The following is a 16,457-nucleotide window of genomic DNA, read 5'->3' as shown; positions in this document are numbered from 1 at the left end:
AATGCTACAAGAAACTCAACAAAAACATTTTTTTTTCTGTTCCTAGATGCTGAAGCTCAAAAAATGCAAATAGCCTAAAGTAGTGTGCATGGGCACATCGGATAACACTATTTAGCTTCTAGGAGCAGAATACAAAATAAAAAATAACAGCTTCCAGGAGCTTAAAAAAAAACACTAGTGTGGATGGAGCTTTACATCCCTAATGATAAAATGCATTTTTTATTGTCTTCCACTACAACATCACATGGACCTTTTAGCAAAGTAAGCTACATCTTACATTTTATTTTTGTACAATAATAGTTTTATTAATTTTATTATAGTACATTGTCAAATGGAGCAAATACAAAGATAAATATGGATATATTTATTAAAGCAATTCATTTTCAATGTGCAATAATCCAACCAAATTTCCATTTTGAACAGAAAAAAACATAACTTTTTGGTTACTGTCAGTTGTTGCAAGTTGCATTTTCTCCTTTACTTTTATACACCTAATAGTATAGTTATCTCTTTCAGCAAATACTGAAAAATGTATTTCAAGTGTTTTTACAAACCCCTGAGTGTTTATATTATCTGGACTTCCACAGATAATCATCTTGAGTTGGTCTAATTACTGATAGGGAGATTAGCATTTGGGCTTCGTAGTATGTTGACATAACAATAGCTCTCGCATTGGAAAATGGGAAACAGAATTTGTCAACTGCAAGGACACAGTCAGAGATCATGAATGATATGGCACCTAATGCAGCAGACATATTTGCCCAGGAAAAATCATGGGATACCAGCTTGGACAGCGCCCGCCATGCCATAGTACTGATCAACATCGAGTAGCCGGCCACCATATAAATAAAAGGTCCACTTAAATAGGAGACAGTCAAAGAGTAAAAGGTGGCACAAAAGACAGCGAAGATGATGAAGATACGAATATTTAAAGGATGGAAGCCAAAGGCAATTGTGTACAAGATATGGGCCAATCCAAACATCACCATTCCTGAAAAAGAACAAAGCGTGTTATAAATAAAAAAGGCTTTCAGATTCTTGCTTCTGTAATCACATTGGAACTATGCTGAAAGGCCGAAACAAGAAATACAGGGACAATCATGTCTGTCATATATTTGTAACATAACCAGTTTATGTACCTTTATAGGAATAAAAAAAAATGCAAATCCCTAATTTAGCTATGACCTTTTCTTGCAATAGAGTGCAACGGTTTACACCTCAAATAATTGCTCATAAACCAGTGGCAGTGCCCCATCCTCCTATTGTCTGCATTTTAGATACATAAATAACAAGCATACTTGTCATACAGCTATCCTTTTAAATATCAGAGACTCTCTGCCAGTACCCTTTCCAATCCTTACAGTTATCTGACCCAAATCTGCTTCCTGCTCAGTGGCACACAGCCTTTTTAAAACTATCCCAACATGGATCTATTTGGATCTGTTCAACCTGCTCATGCACACCACAGTCTCCTGTTTTTAAATTGTGACAGCAGGTGCGGGGAGAGGATCCCCTGCTGTACCAATATGGGGGGGGGGGGTCGAGGGGAGAGGTGGCAGCAGCTAGAACATGTTACATGTTCACCCTAACTACTGGTGAACATGTAACATGTTGCAAAAGGTAAACGTATCCTTTCAGCCCAACTTCAGCAACATATTTTTATTTGTGAATAGAATGGGAAAGGGTTAGAACGTCTAAAAAGTGGAGTTATTACACGTCCTGAAATCAGTTATGGGAATACCAGGGGTTACATAGTTGATAAGGTTAAATAAAGACAACGGTTGATCCAGTTCAACTAGTGAGAGAGAGAGAGAGAGAGAGAACAAGAGAGAGGGAAAACAAGAGAGCGAGAGAACAAGAGAGAGGGAAAACAAGAGAGAGGGAAAACAAGAGAGAGGGAGAACAAGAGAGAAAACGAGAGAGAGAAAACAAGAGAGAGAACTAGAGAGAGAGAGAGAGAGAGCGCATGATAGAGAGAACTAGAGAGAACGAGAGAAAGAGAGAACAAGTGAGAGAGAATGAGAGAACGAGAGAGAGAAAGTCATAACAGTGTCCTAAAGAACTATTTTAGGGACTTGGGAGATAAAGTGAGGAAAAGGACCTTCAAGGTAGTATGCTCAGGAATACTACTGGTACATCGAACCCCACTAGAAAGGCAGAGGGAGATAGGGAAGTAAAAAAGTGCCTGAATAGCTGGTGTAGTAAGGAGGGGTTTGGGTTCCTGGAGGACTGGGCCGACTTCTCAGTCGATAACCAGTACTATAGAAGGGATGGAATGAGGAGAGTGCAGATCAGCTGGGAAGAAAGATGGCCAAAAAGTTAGAGGGGTTTTTAAACTAGGCGATGGGAGGAGAGGGTCCAGAGGTAGAAATAGTGAGCGCAGAATATATTCCAGAGGGTAATATTGGGGGCATTAGTGGTAGGTGGTAGGATGACCAAAGCACATAAACCCAAGGTAAGTATAGTAGTAAGACCTAGTTGCAATCTCGCAACACCCAATAAGAGGACAATTTGCAACCGGTCTAAACTATGTAGCATGTTCACCAATGCCAGGAGCCTGGTTGTCAGGAAAGGGTCCGTCAGCTGGTAAGATCCATAATTTGGCATGCAGTACTGAGGTCTACCAGCAGGTGAGACTTTCCCTGCTGGTGTTATGTCACCATTGGGCCGCAGTACTAGTGTCCACCAGCGGATGGATCCTGGCAGTAGGGAACAGGCAACACTTCCTGCACTCAGGTGTTACTTGAGGACAATTAATGCAGTCTTATAAATACCCGGCAAGCCCACACATGCTTGCCTTGGTATCTTTCTCCCTGGATCCCGACCTTGAGCATGCTATCCTGACCCCGAGCCTGCTATCCTGACCTTGAGCCTGTATCTGACCCCATCCTGGACCTGTCCCTCCTGTTTGCCTTGGATCTCTGCTCTACAGCCCATCCATCCATCTGTCCTCGCCTTGTCCTGTTGGTTTCCCATCCTTACCCATCTGCTGACCCCCTGTGTATGACCTCGACCTGGCTTTTGTTACAATTCTGGTATTCCCCAATATTTGTATATATCATTGTTGTTTGGGCCATGATGATTTTTCTCCCCCTTTCAGTATTAATCAGGTCACATCACTGGTATGGCTTCTGGAAGATGATTCCCCTTACTTTTTTGAGCATTACACAGCCTGTTCCCGACAGATGATAGTAGAATGTGTTGATTCTGTACAATCCCTTGTCAGACAGGCAGTATGTAACCCGCAGTTTGTACAACCACTACTTTTAGCATGGTCTGGTATTTTGCAATCAGCCACAGCCAGCCCACAACAATCCATCTCTGCTACCAAATACCTACCTGCCCAAGAGTCTCTTCCTCCATCACCTATGGCAACCTCAGTTTCAGCCCAATACACTCTACTCCCCACCAAATATCAATACCCTGTTTATTCCTGCCCCACATATCCTGCCTTTAATCCAACTGCCTCTTTCCCGTTGCCTACTATCCCTCAAGAACTTTCCCCAGCCACTGTTACCTCTTCCCTGCGATATTCCAACCCTTCTCTCCAGTCTGCTTCATCCCCTACCTATAGATCTGCAGCTACCTACAGGACTTCAGTAGCTAAATCTAAAAAGAAATGGAAGTTCTTTCCTATCCATTTGATCCTGCCAGTAACGCAACCTGCCTCCACACCAACCAACCTGCTCCAGTCTGCCTGCATGCCAGCTGAACCTGATCACCCACCTGATTCTGCCAAATATCTGCCTGCTATCCAGCCAGTGTCTCCGCCTGAAGTTCCTGTGCCCCAGTCGGATGTGCCTGATGTCCCAGTGCCTGCTGTCCAGCCTGACGTCCCAGTGCCTGCTGTCCAGCCTGACGTCCCAGTGCCTGCTGTCCAGCCTGATCTTCCAGCCTTCCAGTCTGATGTCCCGCTGCTGTCCCTCCAGTCTGATGTCCCAGCCTTCCAGTCTGATGCCTTCCAGTCTGATGTCCTGGCCTTCCAGTCTAATGCCTTCCAGTCTGATGTCCCGGCCTTCTAGTCTGATGCCTTCCAGTCTGATGTCCCGGCCTTCCAGTCTGATGCCTTCCAGTCTGATGTCCCGGCCTTCCAGTTCGATGCCTTCCAGTCTGATGCCTTGGCCTTCCAGTCCGATGCCTTCCAGCCTGATGTGCTGCTGCCTGCCTTCCAGCCTGATGAGCTGCTGCCTGCCTTCCGGTCCGATGCGCCAGCTTCCCGGTCCGATGTTTTCCTGTCTGCTGTCCAGCCTGAGGTGCCTGTGCCCGCTGTCCAGCCTGAAGCTCCTGTGCCCGTGGTCCAGCTTGAAGCTCCTGTGCCGGCTGCCCAGCCTGAAGTGCCTGTTGCCCAGTTCAAGGTGACTGCTGCCCAGTCCGACAACCCAGACCCTGCCGATGACCTGGAGCCCTCTGCTTTGATGCCCTGCCTGAAGAGCCTGTTGCACAGCTTGATATACCCCCATCCAGTGTTCTGTTTGATGCCATAGACTATGGACAATTTCAGCCAATTGGAGCGTCCGGAGGCCGCTCCTTTGAGGGGGGGTACTGTCAGGAAAGGCTCCGTCCGCTGGTAAGATCCATCATTTGGCATCGTTTGTAACTGTCAGGAGAGACTTTCCCTGCTGATGTTATGTCACCATTGGGCCGCAGTACTAGCGTCCACTAGCGGGTGGATCCTGGCAGTAGGGAGCAGACAACACTTCCTGCACTCAGGTGTTACTTGAGGACAATTAATGCAGCCCACACATGCTTGCCTTGGTATCTTTCTCCCTGGATCCTGACCTTGAGCCTATATCTGACCCCATCCTGGACCTGTCCCTCCTGTTTGCCTTGGATCCCTGCTCTACAGCCCATCCATCTGTCCTCGCCCTGTCCTGTTGGTTCCCCATCCTTACCCATCTGCTGACCCCCTTCCTGTGTATGACCTCGGCCTGGCTTTTGTTACGATTCTGGTATTCCCCAATATTTGTATATATCATTGTTGTTTGTGGTTTTGGGTTGGTTGTGCATTATTATATTCACTTACTTTTCACCTATGTAAATAAACACCATTATTTTTCACTTACATGTGTTTCTGGTTTCCTCTGTGCAGTCCACACAGTTCTGGTCTTATCTGATACGTGACACTGGTGGACAAAATGGGTGAACTATAGATACTGTTGTACGAGGAGGATTTGGATTTTGTGGGAATTTCAGAGACCTGGTTCAACAGCTCTCATGATTGGCTGGCAAACATTCAAGGGTATACCCTTTATCTCAAGGATAAAGAGGGTCACATCTCCTATCACAATTTGGATTAGCAGCAAGTGTTATAATGGGGGAATTTAATTATCCAGACATAGACTGGGCAGATGGAACCACACATTCATCTAAGGCTCGCCAGTTCCTAAATGTCTTGCAGGACAATTTTATGGGTCAGATGGCAGATGCACCAACTAGAAATAAAGCATTACTGGATCAACTGATTACCAACAATACAGACCTGATAACGGATGTGGAAATACCGGGGAATTTAGTTAACAGCGGTTACAGATGAATTGGCTTCAGTATAAATCACACAAATAGGAAACATAAGGGGAATACAAAGACACTGAATTTCAAAATTCAAAGCCAACTTCCCTAAACTACAATTCTTCCTAGAAGGCATACATTATGGATAAAATCTTAGGAACAAAAAACACGGAGGAGAGATGGGTTTGCTTTAAGAGCATACTAAATAAGATAGAACATGAAAGACACATTGTGGAGGAGAGCAAAAAAAAAATCCCAAGAAATTCTTTAAGTACGTAAACAGTAAAAAAGGGAGGACAAACAATATTGGCAACCCATAAAGAGGGAGGAAGGACATCTGGTTACAAAGGATGGGGAGATGGCAAAGGTATTGAATTTATTCTTCTCCTCAGTCTTCATGAGGGAATCGGGGGGCTTCAGTAACCAAAACTGCAGTGTTTGTCCTCATGACACATCAAGGAAGGATGTACTGGAAATGGAGCGAGTACAAAGAAGGGCAACAAAGCTCATAAAGGGTCTGGAGGACCTTAGTTATGAGGAAAGGTTGCAAGCACTGAACTTGTTCTCTTTGGAGAAGAGACGCTTGAGAGGGGATATGATTTCAATATACAAATACCGTACTGGTGACCCCACAATAGGGATAAAACTTTTTTGCAGAAGGGAGTTTAACAAGATTCGTGGCCACTCATTAAAATTAGAAGAAAAGAGGTTTAACCTTAAACTACGTAGAGGGTTCTTAACTGTAAGAGCGGCAAGGATGTGGAATTCCCTTCCACAGGCAGTGGACTCAGCAGGGGGCATCGATAGTTTAAAAAAAAAATTAGATAAGCACCTGAAACTGCAACATACAGGGATATACAATGTAATACTGACATATAATCACACACATAGGTTGGACTTGATGGACTTATGTCTTTTATCAAGCTCACATACTATGTAACTATAACAGAAAAATAAATAAAAATAAAAAAAGAGCATAACATGGAATTTATGCATAAATGGAGTACCCAAGAGTAAACATGAGCAGAACCATGAACTCCAGAATAAAAGTTGGATGGCCACAGGTAAACAACAGGAAAGGCACTCACCACCATGAAAAAAAACATACAGTATGTTCATTCATAGTAATGTGTGACATCCCATTTGAAGTTTAAACCATTAGGCATTCTCGTTTGAAGTTTAAATCAAGAAAACATCTCTTTTGGCCCAGGTTCACACTGACAGTGGGATTGAAATCGTGCGAGTTCAGCTGATTTCATTCTGACATGTCTATCCGACTTCGGGGCGATTTCAGACACATCTGTGTGGGTTGCTGCACAGATGTCTACACAAATCGCACCCCGAAGTTGCCAAAATTAGTACAGATTCAGCCAGTGCCATTGCCAGAAATTGCCGCCATTTTCATTTATTCATACTTACAATCTTGTTTAAATACATTTTTCTTGTGACTGGTCTTTTCTTACCATGCCTTCACCTATGCACTTGCATTTAGGGATGCATATTTCCACGCATTTATGTTTCTCCTCCTGCTTGTTGCATTCGTGTTTGGCTGGTTTGTTTGAAATTTTTTTAGATTATAATATATATATATATATCTATATATATATATTATATATCTAGATATATATACACTTACACACACACAGCGGGTAAAATAAGTATTTTTCTAGGTAAATATAAGGTGCTATTGACATGGCATTTTTACCACATGCCATTCAATTCATACACACAAAGAAACCAAAACAAATAAGTTCAGAAATTAAGTTATGTGTAATAAAATGGAATGACACAGGGAAAGGGTATTGAAACGCTAACAAAAATGTATTTAATACTTGGTGCAAAATCCTTTGTTGGTAATGACAGCTTCAAGACCCCTCCCTGTATGGAGAAACTAGTCGCATGCGATGCTCAGGTGTAATTTTGGCCCATTCTTCCACACAACTTCCACAGTCTTCAAATCTTAAAGGTTCTGTGGGCCTCTTCTATGAACTCTGATCTTTAAAGAGGAAGTAAACCCTGATGAGTTTACTTCCTCTTTCATTCCCTGCAAAGGCAAAGCATAATGGACTACTATGCATCGCATAGTAGTCCATTATGTGTCACTTACCTGACACAGGAGCCAGCGAAGTCGCCGCTGTCCCCTGTAGTCCGCCGCATCCATCTTCTCGGTGGGTCTCGCAGCTCCGCCGCTGTCATTCGGCGAAGCCGCGATGACGTCACTCCCGCGCATGCGCACAGGAGCCGACACGCGCGGCAGCTCCATCATTGAGAATGCCGCGCTCAGTGCGCCTGCACGCCGCTGTCTACGGCGCATGTGCCGTAGACAGCGGTGCCTGTTTTCGGGCAAATATCTCCTAAACCATATAGGTTTAGGAGATATTTCTTGGACCTACAGGTAAGCCTTAACCACTTGCAGACCGGACCAATTTGCTGGTCAAAGACCAGACCCCTTTTTGCGATTCGGCACTGCGTCGCTTTAACTGACAATTGCGCGGTTGTGCGACGTGGCTCCCAAACAAAATTGACGTCCTTTTTTTCCCACAAATAGAGCTTTCTTTTGGTGGTATTTGATCACCCCTGCGGTTTTTATTTTTTGCGCTATAACCAAAAATAGAGCGACAATTTTGAAAAAAACGCATTATTTTTTACTTTTTGTTATAATAAATATCCCCCAAAAATATATAAAAAAACATTTTTTTCCCTCAGTTTAGGCCGATACGTATTCTTCTACATATTTGTGGTAAAAAAAATCGCAATAAGCGATTATTGATTGGTTTGCACAAAAGTTATAGCTTTTACAAAATAGGGATAGTTTTATAGCATTTTTATTAATAATTTTTTATAATTTTTTTTTTACTAGTAATGGCGGCGATCAGCGATTTTTATTGTGACTGCAACATTGTGGGGGACCCATCGGACATTTTTGACACATTTTTGGGACCATTGTCATTTATACAGTAATCACTGCTATATAAATGCAGTGATTCCTGTGTAAATGACACTGGCAGTGAAAGGGTTAACCAGTGGGTGGCAGTGTAGGGGTTAAGTGTTCCTAGGGGTGTGTTACTAACTGTGGGGGGGTTGGGCTTTCATTTAGTGAACACTGATCTCTGCTCCAATCACATGGAGCAGAGATCAGCGTCACTAGTTGCTAGGCAGAATGGAGAAATGTTGTTTACACAGCATTTCCTCCATTCGGCCGCTCCGTGAGACGATCGCGGGGTCCCGCGACCAGACTCACGGGGGTCCCGACCAGCGCGGGAGCGCGCCGCCGGCGGCACGCTCCCGATGGCAGGGCGGCATTGAATATTGGACGTACCTGTACGCCAATATGCCTGCCCGTGCCATTCTGTCGACGTGCATCGTCGTGCGTTGGTCGGGAAGTGGTTAATCTAGGCTTACCTGTAGGTCAAAGTGGTTTGTAAGGGTTTACAACCACTTTAAGTTCTTTCCATAGATCTTCTATTGGATTCACGTCAGATGATTGGCTGGGCCATTCTAGCAGCTTTATTTTCCTTTCTTTGAAACCAATTGAGAGTTTTCTTGGCTTTGTGTTTGGGATCATTGTCTTGCTGAAATATTCACCCTCATTTCATCTTCATTATCCTAGATGATAGTAGATGATGATGATGATAGATGGCAGCAAATTTTTATCAAGAATGTCTTGGTACATCTTTCCATTCATCCTTTCTTCAATGACATGAAATTTGCCAGTACCGTATGCTGAAAAACAGCCCCACACCATGATGTTCCCACTTCACTGTTGGTATGGTGATGTGGCATTGTTGATGTGCAGTTCCATTTGACCTCCAGACATGGTGTGTAATTTGGCATCCAAAGAGTAAAATTTTGGTCTCATCTAACCAGATTCTCCCAGTATCTCACAGGCATGTTGTGCAGCAACATTTTTAGGGCACTTTCACACTGAGGCGTGGGGGTGTCGGCGGTAAAGCAACGCTATTTTTAGCAACAATTTACTGTCCTTTCAGCGACACTTTTTATCTGCTAGTGGGGCGCTTTTAACCCCTGCTAGCGTCTGGTTAATAGCGCCCATATACACCACTCCTAAAGCGTCCCAAAGATGCTGTTTGCAGGACTTTTTTTATTTTTTTAACGTCCCACAAGCACACTGCTCCAGTATGAAAGCACTCGGCCCTTCACACTGGTGTGACAGGAGAAGCTCTTTGCAGGCGCCATTTTTAGCGCAAAAATGCACTTTAAAGTGTCTCGGTGTGAAAGTAGCCTATTTGATGCTTCAACGTGCTTTTTCTTCAGCAATAGAGTCTTGCATGGTGAGTGTGCATACAGGCCATCGTGGCTGAGTGCACTACTTTCATTCCTGTCAGAAATCTTGTAAGGAGCACTTGGTCATGGCTAGTTTATGGTGAGATGATGTTCTTTCCACTTCTGCATTATGGCCCCAACAGCGCTCACTGGAACAATCAGAAATTTAGAAATCCTTTTGTAACGACATCAGTATGTTTTGTAACAATAATGCGAAGGTCTTGAGAGAGCTCTTTGCTTTTACCCATCATGAGATGTTTGTGTGACGCCTTGGTAATGAGACACCTTTTTATAGACCATCAGTTGAGACTGATCCAGCTAATATTAGTTTGCACTGACAAGGGGCAGGATTGCTTTCTAATTACTGATAGATTTCAGCTGGTGCCTTGGCTTTCCATGCCCTTTTGTACCTCCCTTTCTTCATTTGTTCAAAACTTTTTCCCTATGTCATTCCATTTTATTACATATTTTAATTTCTGAACTTTTTTGTTTTGTTTTTTTTGTATAAGGGGTCGACCAATATATATTTTTCAGGGCTTTCGGCCACCTTTCAGGCTGAGAGACAATATCAGGTGCTGATATTCTGTACATTTAAAGTTTTGAAAAATCAACACAATTTTCTTACAAAATCTGGAATAAAATATGTTAATGTTTATTAAAATTTTACATTTTCTTCACACTACCTGCATGAAAACTGATGGGAAAACTGCACAGATTTTTCTGATATAAAATTACATTTACATCACTACCACAGTGAAAAAAGCTAGACACTACACTTTCTTAAATTCTCCCAGTTAAGTAGAACAATGTTATAGTGCAGAAAGCATAACATTTCAGCATGTTCACCTGTTAAACGGCTTCTGTTTTTTTCTTTTCATTTATTGCTGCCACTTCACTAAAAATATGCAGGCTTGGTACAGAGCAGTTCGTTTTGACGTCAAATTTCGATTTATAGTCTTGACTAAAACGCCATTTTAGTTTTATTCGTATTTTAGTCATCTGAATAGTTTTAGTTATATTTTAGTCGACTAAAATCTCCAGTACATTTTAGTGCACTAAAGTCTAATGGATTTAGTTACATTTAATTATTTAAGCATTTCTTTAGAATTGCCAAACTCATTATAGACTCCTGGAGTAAAAAAATGAATAACGTTATTATTTATGATATTAACGTTTGAACATGCACTACAGACACAGATTTAGCCGTTGTGATATACAGTATAACCTCTTCATAAATAAAACCAAGTTTTGTGAACAAACAAAAATGTTGCTTTTTGACAAACAGAAGTACAACTTCTGTAATGCCATTGCACATATTACCTGAATATATTACCAACATTAAATATTAAGAAAAAAAAATAAGAAAAGTCTCTTACTTTTTCTTTTACATACATTTGTATGTGGTAGTGCAGTGTTAATTTTGATGTCAAATTTCAATTTCGTTTTAATCATAATCTATGGACTAAAATGGCATTTTAGTTTTAGTCTAATTTTAGTCTTTTGACTAAAATCGCATTTTAGTTTTAGTTGTTTTTTTTGTCATCTCAATTGTTTTCATTTTAGTCGTATTTTAGTCAACTGAAATAGTATTAATTTAGTCAATGAAAATATTTTAGTTGCCGAAATTAACACTGGTATTGAGGAAGGAGGAGAATAGAGGTATCTTCTAGCATCAGAGGCAAGTCTTTTGTAGCATGCCTCATTTTCTTTCCCCCACTGTACAGGATCACCACACTTCTTCCGTCAATTACTTGTTCCTTCAAATAGAGATGACGTTCATCATCCAGGCTGATTATAGATGCAGATTCAGAGGAATGCTCCGTATAAGGCCCCAGTAAAACGCTGAACATGGCATCTATTCGTCCACAATGAAGATTCTCTTCTGCCCCTGGTCTTTTTTGATGTTTGTCTGTTTTTGCAGAATCCTGCTCTTCCAGATTAGTTACATGCTCTTCCTGACTTGACCTTTCTGCAGGAACTTCCTGCACATCCTGTTGAATATCTTCTGTCAGCCATTGTTTTGCCTTGGCCAATACATCATCAGAAGAGCAAGACATTCCAGCACAACATTTTTATTCTCTTCATGCTTCTCAAAGCGTTTTGCAAGTCTGTCCCTCATGACCTGATTAAATGTTTTAGTGTCACGTGTGTTGGGTCCTTCTCTTTAATAAGCATCTTCAGCACTCTCACACATGGGATGACACTTCTAGTGTCACTTCTTCTATGATGAGGAGGGTCTCAATGACATGGGCTACAATGGCCCATTGATCAACAGTAGGAGGACAATATCCTCCATGCTCACCTGAATAGATGCTAAGAGCTCGCTTCTGTTATAGCATTCTTTGCAGCATGTAAAGTGTTGAGTTCCATCGTGTTGAAACAGCCTGAATCAAGTTGTTTTTGAGTAGGTCAAGGTCTTCCTGAATGCACCTCAGTTGCTGCTTGGCAAGGATTGAATGGTGGAAATGGCCTGCACACCCCTTCAGCATGCCAACTAAATCAATCAAAGCTCTCTGGCTTCACAGATCATCATTTACCCCAAGTTGGAGGGTGTGTACCATGCAACTGAGGTCTGACACTTAAGCAAGCCTCATTCCTTTCACTGTTTGCTCCGTGGTCTCAAAGCACAAGTCACTTGGTCTTTGTTTATTCCCCAATCTTCAAGGATGCCTAGAAAAATGTATTTAATGTACTCCCCAGTGTGGGATACTTTTGTGTTCAATACCATTTGCCTTTTTTGTCCATCCGCTGTCAATAAAGTGGCATGTGAGACTTATTAATGACTCTGTTGACTCTAACTAGCAGTCAGTCATGAATGAGAGTGCGTTGCCAGCATTCTTTGGTTGCAGCATAGTCTTTACTTCCTCAACTACCTTTTGGTGAATCTTTACATGCATTTTCGGTTCGGTAATATTTTTCACTCTTCAGTGTGTACCTTGGCTCAGCTATGGACATCAACCGCTTAAATCTTGAGTCAGACATCATTGTAAATGTCTGATTATCAGTAACCATCATCCCTGTGATTGCTTTGTCCAGCAGTTGGGATCTTTCATCCAAATTTAGCCACTTATCTTTATTCTGAAACATATCTTTTGTTGTTGTTTGGGATAGTGGTATTTCACTTTGTGATTCAGTTTGTTCACTTTTCCTGGGGATGCTTGAGATGAGAAATAGTCCCAGACCACACTAAATGTTTCTCTCTGCATTCATCTGCATTGAAATTTGGAAGAGTTTACAGATGAGGTAAAACTGGCTGGCACAGTGCACCCTGCTGTGAATGGGTGGCTGGCTGGCATGGCACACCCTGTGGTTGGATGGCTGGCTGGAACCCTGCTGTGGGTGGCTGGCATGGTGCACCCTGCTGTGGGTGGGTGGCTGGCTGGCAGGGTGCACCCTGATGCGGCTAGGTGGCTGGCACCCTGCTGTGAGTGGCTGGCACCCTGCTGTGAGTGGCTGGCAGGCACACCCTGCTGTGGGACTGTGGGTGGGTGGCCTCACCTGGCTCTCTGCTGTGGGTGGGTGGCTGCTGGCAGGCACCCTGGCTCTGCTGTGGCTGGCTGGCTGGCTTGTGCACTCTGATCCAGTTCCATTGTTCCATGATGTGCACTGTCGGAGGTGAGGGGGGTGGTGGCCTTTGCCCTATCCGGTTAGAAGCCAGGACTCAGTCAGACTCAGAAGGTTTGCAGGCCCAGTGCCCAGACGTGCGTCATGCAACATACGTAATTACATTGCGTGTGTGTCCTGCGTGCCTCTGTGCACTGGGCCAGCAGTCAGTGCACTGCAAACCTCCTGGCTTCCTCTACCCAGGCCGATTACATAGTGGGCCCCCAAAAAATGGTCGCTACGCCAGGGGGAGAATATCGTAATATTGGTAAGTTTGACCGATACTGATTCTTTGAAAATTCCCGAATATCTGCCATAATAATTGGCTACTCTGATAACCGGTCGACCCCTACTTTTTATGTATGGATTGCATGGGTTGTTACCAACATGTGGTAAAAATGTCATGTCAATAGCACCTTTAGAAATATATTTACCTAGAAAAACAGTGATCAATACTTATTTTACCTGCTGTATATGTATACATACATGCAATTATGTTTTGGTTCTATTGCATCTTTTTTACTATCTTTTTGTTGTTGCTTTTATGTCATTTATATATGTGTTCAATGAATGTCTACAGATAAATTAGGCACCTATTACATTCAGCTGTACCTTTTTGTATTTAAGGGTTAACTTAAGGTGCATCTTGGGTTATAACAAAGCAACATTTTTTTAGTTTAAATGTGTTAACTATGCTGCAGTCTCTCTGTATCTTGGGTTTGAAATGCCTTTTGTGAATTTTTTTTTTACATTAAAGCTCATTTTCTCTGAAGTCGGGAGTGCGGTCAATCTTCCTTCCGTATCTTCTACTACGCCCAGGTCATGGACTGGACCGGCACCCTGCCAATCATAAAGGGGATTGTTTCACGTGAAGTTGTGTTGCTCTTTGATAGTCATCTTTTTAAGAAACCCAAGATTAAAACGTTTCCTCCCAAAGCTAGCGTTACCATTCAAGGATTCGTATATGTCAATCATATCCCCTCTTAAGCATCTCTTCTCCAGGAAGGTTAAGGTGGAAGTAAACCCATGGATTTAAACAGTTAAAAAAAAAAAGCATGCTGGGAATGCTAACTGCACATTGGCTGTGCTCTCAGCCAAACTATCAAACCATCCAATGGCTGGTGTCATAACGAATCACATGTGCAGCACCATAGCAGTTGAAGAATAAACAGAGGCAAAGATGGCAGCTTCCTTGGCTGAAAACGATAGGGGAGTTTACTTCCACTTTAACCACTTAATAACCGGCCTATAGCCGATTAACGGCTACAGGTCGGTTTGCTATCTCTGAGAGGCCGTTAATTAACGGCCTCCCGATGAATCGTTCCTGCGCGCCCCCTGGGGCGCGCACGCCGGAACATCCGTGCTCGCCGAGTTCACGGGACCCGGCGCAACACGGATCGCGGTAAAGGACCAATGGCAGCGGCCCTTTACCACGTGATCGCTCCGTCCAATGACGGAGCGATCACAAATGTAAACAATTCGGCTTGCCGGGTCATTGGAAGGTCATCAGTCTCCTCTCCTCACACCAATGCAGCGTGAGAGGAGAGGAGAACAATCGAGTGATAATATAAAAAACTGTGAGTGCCCAGCAGTGCCTAGCAGTGCCCAGCAGTGCCCAAATAGTGCCCAGCAGTGCCCAAATAGTGCCACAACAGTGCCACAACAGTGCCACAATAGTGCCATCTATCACCTATGCCACCTCTGTGCCAGCAGAGCCACACCAGTGCCACTACAGTGCATACCAGTGCCACTACAGTGCATCACCAGTGCCACACCAGTGCCATACCAGTGCCACACCAGTGCCACCTGTGCCCATCAGTGCCACCTGTGCCCATCAGTGCCACCTGTGCCCATCAGTGCTCATCTGCGCCACTGCAGTGCCACATCAGTGCCGCCTGTGCCCACCAGTGCCGCCTGTGCCCACCAGTGCTGCCTGTGCCCACCAGTGCCGCCTGTGCCCACCAGTGCCGCCTGTGCCCACCAGTGCCATCTGTGTGCCCACCAGTGCCATCTGCGTGCTAATCAGTGCCACCAGAGCCACACCAGTGCCACCAAAGTCACTATAGTGCCCATCAGTGTCACCTGTGCCCATCAGTGCCACCTGTGCCCATCAGTGCCACCTGCGCCACTGCAGTGCCCCATCAGTGCCGTCTGTGTCCATCAGTGCCGCCTGTGTCCATCAGTGGCGCCTGTGTCCATCAGTGGCTCCTGTGTCCATCAGTGCCCACCTGTGCTGCCTGTGCCGCCTGTGTCCATCAGTGCCCACCTGTGCCGCCTGTGCCACCACAGTGCTCTGCAGTGCAGCCTCACCAGCCACCAGTATGGCAAAAAAATATTTTACTAGTGAGGAAGCCTACAAGCTTCTAAGTATGACCAGCGAGAGCAGCGGGGAGCTCTTTGAGTCTCAGTCTGATACGGATTCGGCCTATGAACCCGTTACAAGCAGCGGGTCTGATACAGAATCAGAAGAGGAATGTGTGCCCGTGAAAAGAAGGCGTTCTGGTGTGGAGCCGCAGCCTACTACCGTGGATGGCAGAGCAGAGCCATCCACCTCGAGAGCAGAGCCGTCCACCTCGAGAGCAGAGCCGTCAACCTCGAGAGCAGAGCCGTCAACTTCAAGAGCAGTGCCGTCAACCTCGAGAGCAGTGCCGTCAACCTCGAGGGCAGTGCCGTCAACCTCGAGGGCAGTGCCGTCCACCCCGAGAGCAGTGCCGTCCACCCCGAGAGCAGTGCCGTCCACCTCGAATAGGGGCCATGCCAGCCTTCCCTATGCCCTTCAACACCCCCTGTGGCTGCAATCTAATTCCGGAGAAGCAAATATCCCCCCCTTCACCGCCCAGCCAGGTGTCCAGGTGAACACCGATGATTTTTCAATGCTAGATTCTTTTCATTTGGCTTTCACCGAAGACTTACTATCATCCATTGTGGCCCAGTGCAACCTCTACGCACAGCAGCACATAGTAAGCAACCCTGGCTCTAGTTATGCCCGTCCCTTTCAGTGGAGAGAACTAACCGTAGAGGAATTCAAAATTTTCTTAGGCCTAACTTTTTCAATGGGACTT

At 44.2% G+C, this 16,457-nt stretch overlaps 1 protein-coding gene across 1 annotated transcript in view; it reads right to left on the bottom strand.

Moving 5' to 3' along the window:
• Positions 1 to 349: 349 nt before the first annotated feature.
• The window catches only part of LOC143934137 (lysoplasmalogenase TMEM86A-like), a 49,098-nt gene continuing 32,990 nt past the window's right edge, over positions 350 to 16,457 (bottom strand). Inside the window, exon 3 of the mRNA XM_077457497.1 lies at positions 350 to 991. Coding sequence (XP_077313623.1) covers positions 570 to 991 — 422 coding nt within the window. The 3' untranslated portion in view covers positions 350 to 569. The remainder of the gene's footprint in view (positions 992 to 16,457) is intronic.

The sequence above is a fragment of the Lithobates pipiens genome, unplaced genomic scaffold (assembly GCF_037356315.1).
Source record: "Lithobates pipiens isolate NorthernLeopardFrog02 unplaced genomic scaffold, aLitPip1_a1.2 Scaffold_27, whole genome shotgun sequence".
Taxonomy (NCBI): Eukaryota; Metazoa; Chordata; class Amphibia; order Anura; family Ranidae; genus Lithobates; species Lithobates pipiens.
Note: the sequence above shows the minus strand (reverse complement) of the source record. Positions and strands in the feature narration are given on the sequence as shown.